The following is a 13,655-nucleotide window of genomic DNA, read 5'->3' as shown; positions in this document are numbered from 1 at the left end:
AAAAGAGACTGAAAGAACTGGGCATGTTTAGCCTGGAGAAGAGAAGATTGAGGGGAGACATGAGAGCACTCTTCAAATACTTAAAAGGTTGTCACACAGAGGAGGGCCAGGATCTCTTCTTGATCCTCCCAGAACACAGGACACGGAATAATGGGCTCAAGTTAAAGGAAGCCAGATTCCAGCTGGACATCAGGAAAAAACTTCCTGACTGTTAGAGCAGTACGACAATGGAATCAGTTCCCTAGGGAGGTTGTGGGCTCTCCCACCCTAAAGGCCTTCAAGAGGCAGCTGGACAACCATCTGTCAGGGATGCTTTAGGGTGGATTCCTGCACTGAACAGGGGGTTGGACTCGATGGCCTTATAGGCCCCTTCCACCTCTGCTATTCTATGATTCTATGTTCATTTGATTGCTATAATAAACATGCTGAGACTAATAATAATAATAATAATAATAATAATAATAATAATAATAATAGCTTGTAAGGAAACCACCATAGTGGGAAATAGCCCCTTCCAACCCTGCTATTCTATGATTCTATGACAGTGCCGGCTATGGCTGCCCCTAATCCTGGCCCTGTCTCCTATCCCTGGTTTGAAGCTCCAATAGAAACAGGACCAGGAAAGGGCAACCCCATTATCTTTCACAGTCCCGTCATCTTAAACCTTTCAGATGTTCCTCATCTTCAATGATCTCAGGGCTAAAGGCAGCTTACGTCTGTCATCAAGGTTTATCTCCATACGGGAGCAAGACGTGCCACTCATCCTTGACACTAGTATCACAACAGCAGCCGACTGCCAGGACTCTCTGGGGCAGTGTGATATAAAGCCAGAGCAAGCTGGTAATCTGCATTCAGGCCTTTCCCTGAAAGCGGAATAAAAAATAGCCAAAGGCAAGGGTGGAACCAAGTAATCTTCAAACATAAATATTAGCAAAAGTTTTATTAAAGTGCCAGGTGCCTACGCATTTGTCATGAGAAACCGTATATTGCATACAAAAGAACACAAAGCATAATTAGAAGTAATTAGACCGTATAATTAGAAGTAACACAACTAAAACAATTACAACCTTGACTACGCAGTCCCTCCTACCAGGATCAGGCCCACCTGCAGGACATTTTCCATGTGGACATTGTAAATATTGCAGTCATTCTCTCAAATTAAAGCACTTTGTTAATCCAACAGATAACAGAGAATATCCTTTGAAAGATTTTACCACGTGCAATACAGGGTTTGTAGTATATGGCATAATCTGTCCCTGTAATAAACTATATATTGGCAAAACTACAAGAAGTGTTAAAACCAGGACAGGTGAGCATATTAGCAAGATCAAATGTGGAATAGAAGGAGCACCATTAGTTCACCACTGGAAAGAGAAATCACATCAATTAAAAGATTTATCATTCTGGGTTATAGAAATAATCAAGAATAAATCTGATAGGATCCTTTTAGAGAGAGAGGCCAGATAGATCATCAGGCTAAACACGATCAGTCCCTCTGGCCTCTATGAGTCTTTGGAACTATCGGCATTGTTATAAGAAACATCTGTTTCAAACTAGTTGTCAAGGTCTCTTTTCCCTCTATATACATCTCACTTTTTCCTGTATCATGCTAGTCTAGCAGCTTCACGAATGTTGTAAGTAAATACTGTTGTTTGTTATTGTAACATAGATGATTTATTCCTGGTTGGTATATTTTGCATATATACTCTAATTAGCTGAGTGATGATGTATTACACCTTTTTGATTGCAATTTGTATGTCTGGTTATACATATGGTTTTAAAGTTTTTCTAATTAGATATTATAAATTTTTAAGGTACAGATACTTGTAAAATGCCTCTAATTGTAAATATTATGATACAAAGGACTTCTTTGTTTTTTAGACAAAGCCCTGAGGAAGAACACAACTGTGTTCGAAACACGAAGGGATCTTGGCACTTCAATAAAACTTTTGCTAATATTTATGTTTGAAGATTACTTGGTTCCACCCTTGCCTTTGGCTATTTTTTACTCCCCCATGGGGTTTTCCTTGCTTTTGCACTTTCCCCGAAAGCAACCAGCTGATCAGTTGTCTTTGCAGACTTACATTCCACCACAGGGCGACCACAAAATGTCAACTGGAGGCATTTCTATTTGAGGAAGGCAAGTGAAAGAGAAAATCCCAGGCTGCTAATATAGAAACCAGGCATCCTCTATTCCAGTTCCTCTGCACATCATCTTTTGGATCCAACTTGCTTTCTAGAGCCGCTGTGCTTCAGCAAATACTGTACTGGCGGTGCTGAGGGCCTTTCCCGTAATGCATGCTTAGTCATAGACGCTATCTCTCGGTCTCCATTCCCCATCTGCAAAGAAGGGATTATTACAACCCTCTACTCTATCCTAGAGATTGCTCTCCGTGTATGAATGAAATGAAGCAAATATTTGTAAAGAACTTCATATGCCACAAGTGATAAAGTTGGACAGGCATTGTAAAGAGCTTTACTCTAAGGTGCTGTCTGGGGATGATGGAAACTTGTCTAACACATCTGGAAGGCTGGAGAAGGCTGTTCTAAAGAATAATAATCAGAAATGCTTGTAAGTAGACTTGTTGAGAGCAAGCAAGTTAACCCTTCAGCATACATTTTTCCTCTAGAAGTTATTGGTATGCCTGTCACCTCTGAAGAAGATGCTTTAAAAAAATCACATGTGCATCACACTCCTTTCTCCAAGGAACTCAGGGACAGCACAAATCATCCCCTTTTATTTCCACAACAATCATATGAGGTTGTGCAGGTTGAATCTGAAACAGTGCCTGGCCCAAAGCCAGGTGAATTCAATGAAGAGGTGAGTTCAGTGAAGTTTGCACAGAAGAGTAACTAGTGGATTGTACTCCATAGGCAAGTGTGATCTGTCAACCTTAATGCCCCCCTATGTGACAGTTAATCCAAAGTTCCGACTACCTTTTGAACTCAAAAGAGTTAATTTTCTGGGTAAAAAGATTATAAGAATTTGTTGCTTTCTAAAGCTTTGACAGTAAGCCCTTTTTCTTAGCCTGAATAGCTTTTCACCCAGGGGAAGGACTCCTTAGTGTTCAAAGCACATTAGGAACCTTAAACTAAGGTAAATTTGCATGCATTTTTAGAAGCTAATTGACATTTTGTACCTCAGGATATTTCTCTCATAGAATCATAGAATAGCAGAGTTGGAAGGGGCCTACAAGGCCATCGAGTCCAACCCCCTGATCAATGCAGGAATCCACCCTAAAGCATCCCTGACCGATGGTTGTCCAGCTGCCTCTTGAAGGCTTCTAGTGTGGGAGAGCCCACAACCTCCCTAGGGAACTGGTTCCATTGTCGTCCTGCTCTAACAGTCAGGAAGTTTTTCCTGATGTCCAGCTGGAATCTGGCTTCCTTTAACTTGAGCCTGTTATTCCGTGTCCTGCACTCTGGGAGGATCGAGAAGAGATCCTGGCCCTCCTCTGTGTGTCAACCTTTTGAGTATTTGAAGAGTGCTATCATATCTTCCCTCAATCTTCTCTTCTCCAGGCTAAACATGCCCAGTTCTTTCAGTCTCTCTTCAGAGGGCTTTGTTTCCAGACCCCTGATCATCCTGGTTGCCCTCCTCTGAACACGCTCCAGCTTGTCTGCGTCCTTCTTGAATTGTGGAGCCCAGAACTGGACGCAATACTCTAGATGAGGCCTAACCAGTGCCGAACAGAGAGGAACCAGTACCTCACATGATTTGGAAGCTATACTTCTATTAATGCAGCCCAAAGTAGCATTTGCCTTTTTTGCAGCCATATCGCATCATTGGCTCATATTCAGCTTGCAATCTACAACAATTCCAAGATCCTTCTTGTTTGTAGTATTGCTGAGCCAAGTATCCTCCATCTTGTAACAGTGCATTTGGTTTCTATTTCCTAAATGTAGAACTTGGCGTTTATCCCTATTAAATGTCATCCTGTTGTTTTCAGCCCAGCACTCCAGCCTATCAAGATCACTTTGAAGTTTGTTTCTGTCTTCCAGGGTATTAGCTATCCCACCCAATTTTGTGTCATCTGCAAATTTGATAAGCGTTCCCTGCACCTCCTCGTCCAAATCATTAATAAAAATGTTGAAGAGCACTGGGCCCAGGACTGAGCCCTACGGTACCCCACTTGTTGCCTCTCCCCAGTTTGAGAAGGTTCCATTGATAGGCACTCTTTGAGTCCAATTCTGTAGCCAACTGTGAATCCGCCTAATCGTTGTTCCATCCTATGCATACTTTTCTGTGCACCTCATGAAAGTCAGCAGTTGTTTTCCTGAGTATATAATGCATAAAGTTGCACTGTAAGCTTGTTTACTCAGAAGTGTGACTGACTCCCACTGGACTTTATTTTGCAGCCTTATATCCACTTACCCTAGAGTAAGCCCCACTGAATTCAATGGAGCTTACCTCTGAGTAGACATGCATATTATTACAGTGTCAGACCCTGATGTATTTTGAATTGCAACTTTCAGATCCTAGACAGATACACTGGAAGAGACCTCTCAGCTGCATCTACAGTTTATTTTATGAAGTGGACTCTGTCTATGAAAGTTTACCCGACAATAAATCTACTAGATTTTAAGGTGCCAGAAGACTCTTAATTGGTTCAGATGCCTTGTGTTAGTCTCTTTTCACCTGTGCATCCTAACCTACAATTCTATGTAACAAGTGAACTTGTAATTTGGTACAGCTGGGGTCTCATTGATCTAAATAATTTCATTTTAAGGTATTTGGCTCACATTGAATTAAATCTGTGTAATGTTGTTTGCCATCCAAGTATTCTCACTTTGAAGAGTTACAGTTGATCAGGCTGCAATCCTGCGCACAATTACGTTGAAGTAAACCCAACTAGAAACTGTGATATTTACTTTTCAGTGGCTGGATTGTGAATTTCACCTCAAATACTTACATAAAATGATCAAAAACTGCTGTAGAATAGCTAAACAGAATTAATCCTAACCCAACCGAACCTAGTTCCTTGGACAGCCACACCCACGCTCCTTCTGATTGGTACAGTTGGCTCCATTTATTCCTCTCCACCCCTCCAAACTAGCAAATGAGTGAAAGAATTAAGAGGGAGAAATCGTTAATGGTAAGACCTGAAGTACAAAGTTTTGCTTTTAAACCAAGGGTGGAGGGAAGTATGTTGTTTTAGGTGAGAGAGAAGAAAGGTGTGTATTAGATTGTAAGCCTATGCGGCAGGGTCTTGCTATTTACTGTTTTACTCTGTACAGCACCATGTACATTGATGGTGCTATATAAATAAATAATAATAATAATAATAATAATAATAATAATAATAATATGTGAACAAAAAGAAAGGAAAACTAGAGATTACCAAAACTCAAATAGATTTGGGTGCTGTCCTGTTACTATCCAACAGGCATTTTAACAGCATTTAACAATGTTAAGTTTGTTTTTAATGTACCCCAGAATTGTTGTTTTTAAATGGATACTGTTTTTAATGTTTTTGATGGTTTTTAAATTTTGTACACTTTCAATGTTTACTATTTTTAATTGTTGTAAACCGCCCAGAGAGCTTCGGCTGTGGGGTGGTATATAAATGTAATAAAATAATAAATAAATAAATAAATAAATAAATAAATAAAAAACTTTTGCCTTCTTGTCTTTGGTTCTAGCAGGTTTGCTATTTGTGGGCCATGGCATTTGTGGAGATAATGGCGTTACCCTCAGTTGGAGTACTGGGGGTGTTCAACCACCTACAAGATGTACAATCTGAAATCTTACAGGTGAGGAGCAGAGGGAGATGGGGGCAATCTCACTGGCTGGAGATGGACTGCATTTGGCTCTAGTGAGGGCTGAGAGGTGTTTATGAGCTGGCCCTAGGATACTTAATGGGTGTGGCAATTTGCTACCTTCCAAACACCTTGTTATAAAGTGAAAAGTGTGTAGGAGTAACCCTTCAGGTCTTGTGGGGATGATATCTGGCAACTTTTCAGAGCCCATTCTTGGATATATTTGGGCTAAAATGTAATAACAACTACAGAAGCAGGTTAAAATACTTGTGTTCTCTCTCCCCACCCCCCGCCCTTCATAATGACTATAGCAAAGCCATCCATAACAGGTGAGAGATAACCCCCCTGCAGCGTGCAAACGCACCTGTCTGCTAGGGAGTCCTTTTTTCTTTCTAAATTATTATTATTATTATTTATTTATTTATTTATTTATTTATTTATATAGCACCATCAATGTACATGGTGCTGTACAGAGTAAAACAGTAAATAGCAAGGCTCTGTCGCATAGGCTTACAATCTAATAAAATCATAGTAGAACAAAAAGGAGGGGAAGAGAATGCCAACAGGCACAGGGTAGGGTAAGCAGGCACAGGGCAGGGTAAAACTAACAGTGTAAAGTCCGCACAACATCAAGTTTTAAAAGCTTTAGGAAACAGAAAAGTTTCTAATTAAAAATTAGAAATGTGTGCATAAATATCTCATAAATAAAAACTCTGGAAAATATTTATAACAGCCTGCTATTATTCATAACAATAGTTCACCCAATGTAGTAACTAAATAGGTCCAGCAGTATATGTACTCCTAAGAAATAATTACAGATGAAAGGAAAGTAACCTCTCGTGCAAGGACTTGAGTCATTGCTGACTCCTAGAGGGACGCCTGCTTTCGCTGACATTTTCTTGGCAGACTTTGTAGTGGGGTGGTTTGCCATTGCCTTCCCCAGTCTCAGTTACCTTTCCCCCAGCTAGCTGGGTACTCATTTTACCAACCTTGGATGGAAGGCTGAGTCGACCTGAGCCGGCTGCCTGAGAACCAGCTTCCGCTGGGATCGAACTCAGGGCCGTGGGGAGAGTTTCGGCTGCAGTAACTGCCACTTACCACTCTGCGCCACACGAGGCTCAATTACAGATGAAGGAAGTGATATTTTCAGTAGGTTGATAGTATGATATATGTAGACTTCCTTTCTGTCAAGCTTTGTATGCTGTTGCCTGTGCAAAGTGGGCAAGAAAGCATCTCTTCAGTTCCACCTAGTAAGTTCTAGTCTCATTTTTAATGCACATCCTAGATTATCATTAAAACATGCATCTTGTTAAACAGCGTTGAGTTCTCTTAGCAGTGTTCCTAAATTCTATGACTAGAACAAATTACCCAGAGGGAGAAAGTCATATCATCTATTCTGCTTGCCTTTGTTTTTATAACCCTGACAAGTTTTTTGGCTCTAACTGTGGTGGGATAAAGATTCTTGTGAGAAAGTGGGAATGTATCTATACTGACTATCCCATTCTTCCTCACAAAGAGCCCAGGGCAGCTAACAACTTATATAAAACACAAATGCGCCAATAAATGACTTAAAAACCCTAACTCTAAAATCACAAATACAAAATCCTAACTCTAAAATCACAAATACAGAATAACCTACAATAAAACCGTTGTCATAATTAAAAAAACAACACCTACAGAGCACTTGCCTATACCTAAAAGCCTGCACAAATAAATAGATCTTTAACTTGCACCGTAATGACCGTAGCGTGGAGGACAACTGAATACAGAGGTTCCTCATGTGCCAAGGAAGGTGGAGAAGTACTGGTGAGTGGACTTCTGGCTTATTGGATCTACTTTGGGTTGCTTTTTTTTTACTAGAAGCCTGAGATCCACCAGCTGGAGCCTGGGGCAAAAGAACATACCCTTGGGGGCTGTCTAGATGTGGGGAAAGCCCTGGGGTGGATCCGTAGTGGCGCTGTGTTGTTTATATCATACAGAAGCCACTGTGGAGCCATCCCAGCGCTTTCCCCTGAAGCTCCAAAATAAAAAAGTTGGAGACTTACCCTGACTTTTTTGTCCGGAGCGCAGCGAGAACGGCGCATTGCTGTCTGTCGCTGCGCTCCAGAGTCATGGTGGAGGTATGGACAGGGAAATGGTGACCCCTGATTGGTTGCCACCCGCCCAGGCAAGGCTGGTGAGCTGAATGGCCACCAGAACGCCCTGTGCTGCCTCCCTTGCCCCCAGAGAAGTCAGAGTAAACGTACAGGTGATCGGGCTGCAAGAGCGGTGTCTCTGCTGCCCCTTCCTGCTTCTCCCCCTCCCAAAAAAAGACTGAGGAGAAACTGACTAGCAAAGAGGGGAGGGGGGCGTCCCTGCCTGCAGGGTCCCTGGTGCTGCATGCACGCCACGGACAGAGCCACGTGCTTTGTCCGGGATAAGATTGCGCAACTCCTCAGGAGCAAAACTGCAGGGTTTTGAGGGCTTGCGGCATGAATGCGCCATTGTCAAGACACCCCCTTGGAATTAAAGGTTTCTGAGCCTAGGAATTCATTTCGAGTACCAGAACTCACAGAGGGGTTCTACACAGCGTACTGAAGGCGCACGTAAACGCCTTCAGTGCGACCCGAAAGCGCGTTTTCTGTTCCCTATAGCTTTTAAATATTGAGTTTGTTCTGACTCTATACTGTTTAGCTTCACCCTACCCAGTGCCTGTTTACACTTCCCTGTGCCTGTTTGCATTCTCTTTCCCTCCTTATTGTTTACTACAACTTTGTAAGCCTTGTAAGCTTTGTAAGCTTTGTAAGATTGTAAGCCTATGCGGCAGGGTCTTGCTATTTACTGTGTATAATCTGTACAGCACCATGTACATTGATGGTGCTATATAAATAAATAAATAATAATAATAATAAAGGAGGAGGCGGAGGAGGAGGCGGCTGGGGAATCCGGCCGCGTCCTTGCCACCGCCGCCACCCACCTCCCCGCCGGCCTCGTCCCAGCCACGGTGGTGGGGGGCGAGACCCCCTCCCGCCGTGGACCAGGCTCCTCCTTCCCTGCCCAGGCCAGCCCCAGCCCCAGCCCGTCCTCCGGGCTGATCAGGAGGTCAGCGAGGAGGTGGGCGGCGGCGGCAAGGACGCCTCCTCCTCCTCCGCCTCTTCCTCCTCCTCTTCCAGGGCAGGATCTACACATGTGCTTTCGGGTCACACTGAAGGCGCTTGTGTGAGCCTTCAGTACGTTGTGTAGCTCCCCCCCACAGTCCCACCTCACAAAACCCCACTCATGTTTATGCCCCCCAACACATACACAAGCTTTCTTATCATCAGCAGTGTAATTTACTGAGGGAGCATTTTGCTGCTTCTATTGTTAAACAATTTAGAGTCAGAAAACCTCGCTGATTTCCTGCAAGTCACTCAGATTATCTTTTTGTTTAGTTTAGTATACTGCCCTGCCTTTTTTCCATCTCGGAATGCAAAGCGGCATAGATGGGGTTCTCCACTGCTGTGCCATCCAGGCCCTGATGAGATCCAGACCTGCTTAGCTTCAGTAAGGCGGTTGCACTTTGCACGCGCTGACCATTCCCTATAGACTCACCCCCCCCTTCTGCCCGTCTTTGCTGTATAGGGAAAACCCTTGCTTCAGATCTTTCCCTCAACTCATGAATTTGTTGGGTCGTGTGAAACAAGCTGCTATTTATTTCATCGTCTCAGCTCCCCCTCCCCCCCACCCTGTACAAGGATAATACTACTCACCTACTTTACAGGGTCAATGGAAGGATTAATGGAGCAACTTACATGAAGCTCTTTGAATGCGAAGAAGAGCAAAGGCCTTGTGATTATCCTGGGCTCATCTTGGAAGGATAACTAGTTGTCTCTCCAAAGGGAATCACATGGATTCGAGAGTGCAGGTGGGGGTAGAGGTTTTATGGGACATGAAGAGGAGAAAGTGAAGGGATGGCTGTCGACAAAGGCCCTTGTGCGCAAGTTTGGTGGTACTCCATCTGTGAGTGCAGCTCATATTTCTGCTCCACGGTCCTGATCTATAGGTCCTTGCACTTCCGGTCACGCAGGAGCAATACAGCGCTACAGCGTGTGATCGCAAGGGTTGGGTGGGTGTTGTGCTCCAGGGAGATGTAGTCAAACACACAGGAAGCGCTTGAACCGTGTTGTTAATCCAACCCCCAAAGTCTTCTGGTGGACTGTTGTGCCGCCTGTTGCGATAGCTAGGATTCTGCCTGCTCTTGATGCACCACAGAAGCTTATGTAGGATGCTGATAACAGGCTCCTTTATCTTTACCTTAGTGGCAGCCTCCAGGCTGTGTCCTCTTAGCCTCGAAGGCTCATTGGACTTCTACAAGCATTTGTAACTTGCTTCCATGTTTCAGTTAATGAAGCTAAAGGAATCTGGTTGCAGGTCTTGTCCTGGAGCCAGCTCTGCCTTTTCAACTGCTCTCTGTGATGCAGCACATTGTTGGGAGAGGGGGAGGCAACTTCTTGTACTCACTTTACTGCTTTTGCTTATGTTTTAGTGGTGGGAAATGGAGGCTTCTCCAGACCCTTCATCTCCAGGGTTCTTGGAGGTGACCCAGCCTGAGGGGATTCAGCAAGTCAAGCAAGAGTGTGATGAAGCCTGCTGGGACCATGACTTCCTCCTGAGAAACTTCTCTGTTGTAGAGCAAAGCGCTGGTACCCCTTTGGTAGGCCAGAAGGAACAATCCTCAGTGTCTGTCTGCCAGACAGTAACCACTGAAGAGGAAACTAGAGAGAGGCTACCAGGACGTCACAGGGTTCCAGATGTTCCTAGGCCTTCAAGCTTGGACACCAATTTCCTATCAGCAGAGAACTCTGTGGACCGTGGCACTCCCGCATGTAGCTATGCCCAAGAGGTGACAGATCCAAGGAAGGGTCTGGTACACTCCAGTAGTCAGGTGCAGCAGTTCCTTGCCCAGGATGACTGTGGGGCACCTGCTACCATGACACAGCATCACGGCGAGCCAAAACAGAGAGCTCTTGGGCAGTATTACCAGATAACCTATGAAGCTTATATGCACCCGGGTCCCCCTTTGCTGGGCAAGCATGCTTCTGACGGTCACCTTCCACCAGTGCAATCCCAGCTGCAACATTGCAGTCTGCCGAATAGCTATCCCTTTTACCATGGCCAGTACCAAGCTCGCGTCCAGATGTATCATAAAGATACAGCTCTGCCTAATTTGCCCCGTTTGGGGCTCCTGACATCTACGCCTACCAGGGAAGCCGCAGCCAAGCCAAAGAAGGGACACAAGTCCTGTCCACGCAAGCAGCCTGCAAGCTACATCTGCAGTCATCCCAGCTGCGGCAAGTCCTACACCAAGAGCTCCCACCTCAAGGCCCATCTCCGCACTCACACAGGTGAGAAAAAAAATAGAATGGCATGAAGTAGGGTGACCATATTTGGGAAACCAAAAAAGAGGACACCTAGTGTGTGTGTGGGGGAAGCAGCTTTCTGAGTCCTGCAGAAAGTACGTTATTCCCCCGTCACGTTAAAGAACCCGATTGAAGTGGAGGAGGGGAAAGGATTTCATTCTGCACCACCACCATCCACTCCAATTGGGGCCTTTTCTATAATGTCCACGAATGACCCACTTTCCCCTTTAAGACCACAATTGGAGCTCGGGGTGGGGGAATGATGTGCCTCAAGAAAGCATGTCACTCCCTCCTGCCATGCTAATGGCAGCCTTAAAGGGGAAGGTGTGTCATTCCAGGACATTATTGAAAATTATAGAAAATCCCCCCTGACACCATGGAAACAACAAAAACCAGGACAAATCCGGGGAAATCCTGACAGTTGGTCACCCTACATGAAGGGAGGCCGTGATCTTCCTCTGTATTGGGGTTCCCATTGGGAGCACTGTACCATAGGGAGTAGCCTTCTCATGGGTGTTGCCCTTAGGAGCATCAACCTGCTCTTGCTTTAGGTTTCCCTTCTGTTCTCCCCCTCCCAACATCTAAGTATGGCCATGATGCATTGTGTGAGGACCCAGGCCCATTGCCAGGGAGAAGTCCTACACGTTGAGCTCCTACTTCCCCTGCCCCTTGATATGTGGGGCTTTAGAAGAATCCCTCTCTTGCCCCAAACATAGCACAAGGATACAGTGATGCTTCCTGTTCTTTTCCAGGTGAGAAGCCGTATCGCTGCTCTTGGGAAGGCTGTGGTTGGAAATTTACCCGCTCAGACGAGCTGACTCGCCATTTTCGCAAGCACACTGGGCAACGCCCATACAAGTGTCACCTCTGCCAATGGGCTTTCTCCCGCTCGGACCATCTCTCGTTGCACTTGAAGAGACACTTCGCACGGTAACCACAGACTGTGGTGGATATTCCGAGCCTGCAGCAGGTCTCGGAGAGCGGCGGAGTCGTGGTGGGGTGAGGGATTGGTGAAACTGTAAACCTTTCTCTCCTGGTGGCCCCTTGGGTATGTATTTATTTTCCAGAAATAACGCACACCTTACTTGTTATAGGGTTCTAAGACATGAGACTCCCTGATTTAAGGCTGTTGGAATCTCAAATGTATATCCTTATTTTCTCTATTGTTTCCCCACCTCAGAAGAAAAAAAAACTTAAAAGAATTCTGACCCATAAGACAAAAGCTCATCTCCAATATGATCATTCTTTCAAACAGAAACTTGGACACCTTGCTTGTGCATGTCTTTTCCCCATGTCTGTTTCTGGTTCACATCTACAGATTAAAAACAACAAAACGGGAGAACGGGGTAGCCAGAGGGTGGTCAGGGGGAGGAGAGCCATTTGCCCTGTTCCTCCCCCCTCCTTGGTGGCTGGCCTGCTGGTGGCAGCAATTCCGCATTGGCACTCCTTCCCGTGCAGATGCCAGGAAAGAGCACCAATGTGGGAGCCTGAGGCCTTGCCACACTGTCTTGGTTCTCAATGGCTTCTGGGAAATAGAATCGTTTCTTTCTTTTTATTTTTCTTTGTCATCCAAGTAGACCACTGTCTGCTCTGCAGTGCTCTAAAATATTCTTATGAGTGTGACCTGGAGGGGATCTACACAGAGTCGTCGGGGCGCCCTGAAGGCGCTTGCGTGCGTCTCCAGGGCGCCCCGAAACTCCTAGTGTAGATACCTGTAGATACCTGTCCAGAAGAGGTGGAGGAGGAGGCGGCAGCGGCGGCGAAAAGTTCCCAGGGCTCCTGTCAGATGCGAGGGTGCCTAGAGCGTCCTTGCTGCCGCCACTCACCTCCCTGCCGGCCTCCTGCTGCTGGCGAAAGAGAAATCCGAAAGAAGGCGGGCTTCTGCCAAGCTCTCCAACCCGGGTGGCTCTTTCGCCGGCAGCAGGAGGCCGGCGGGGAGGTGAGCGGTGGCAGCAAGGACGCTCTAGGCACCCTCGCATCTGACAGGAGCCCTGGGAACTTTTCGCCACCGCTGCCTCCTCCTCCTCCACCTCTTCTGGACAGGTATCTACAGGTATCTACACTAGGAGTTTCAGGGCGCCCTGGAGACGCACGCAGCGCCTTCAGGGCACCCCGACGACTCTGTGTAGATCCGCTCCAGCTCATGTGTTTTGAGTTAGTGCCTAAGGGATGTGGAGAGTTACTCTAAAGCAGGTCTAGTGCTGAGGCAATTGTCTAGCAAGCTCTTTGACATGTCCTCTGTATAAATGGAAATTGGAGTAACAGTGCCTTCTAGGGCCAGGGACTACAGCCTCCTCCATTAAACTGAATTGTGTCTCAAGTGATGCCTCGTGTATTTTGTGATAGAAACACCTAACGTTCTAAAGCACCCTTCCCCAAGCTGGATCGCAGTCTAAAATATCTAGAGGGTGAGACATTTCCCAGCATTCCTGATCACTGGCCAATGCTGGCTGAGGCTCATGAAGTCCAAAATACTTGGAGTCCAACCCCCTGCTCAATGCAGGAATCCACCCTAAA

General features: G+C 45.6%; 1 protein-coding gene across 10 annotated transcripts in view; it reads left to right on the top strand.

Annotated features, from left to right (window-relative positions):
• Nucleotides 1-5,049: 5,049 nt before the first annotated feature.
• The window catches only part of KLF1 (KLF transcription factor 1), a 34,313-nt gene continuing 25,707 nt past the window's right edge, over nt 5,050-13,655 (top strand). For 3 of the 10 annotated variants that reach the window (XR_010025150.1, XR_010025148.1, XR_010025149.1), the window contains exons 1-4: nt 5,050-5,096; nt 5,644-5,754; nt 10,265-11,123; nt 11,891-12,186. Coding sequence is in view for 7 of the 10 variants with exons in the window: in XM_063119108.1 (XP_062975178.1) it covers nt 5,061-5,096; nt 5,644-5,754; nt 10,265-11,123; nt 11,891-12,072 (1,188 nt within the window). In the remaining 3 variants the exon portion in view is untranslated. Of the gene's footprint in view, nt 5,097-5,142; nt 5,190-5,643; nt 5,755-7,027; nt 7,567-9,175; nt 9,283-10,264; nt 11,124-11,890; nt 12,806-13,655 lie in introns of those variants that run through there. The other 7 variants (XM_063119108.1, XM_063119111.1, XM_063119114.1 and 4 more) reach the window with 7 other exon arrangements.

Source organism: Elgaria multicarinata, chromosome 3, assembly GCF_023053635.1.
Source record: "Elgaria multicarinata webbii isolate HBS135686 ecotype San Diego chromosome 3, rElgMul1.1.pri, whole genome shotgun sequence".
NCBI lineage: Eukaryota > Metazoa > Chordata > Lepidosauria > Squamata > Anguidae > Elgaria > Elgaria multicarinata.
Note: the sequence above shows the minus strand (reverse complement) of the source record. Positions and strands in the feature narration are given on the sequence as shown.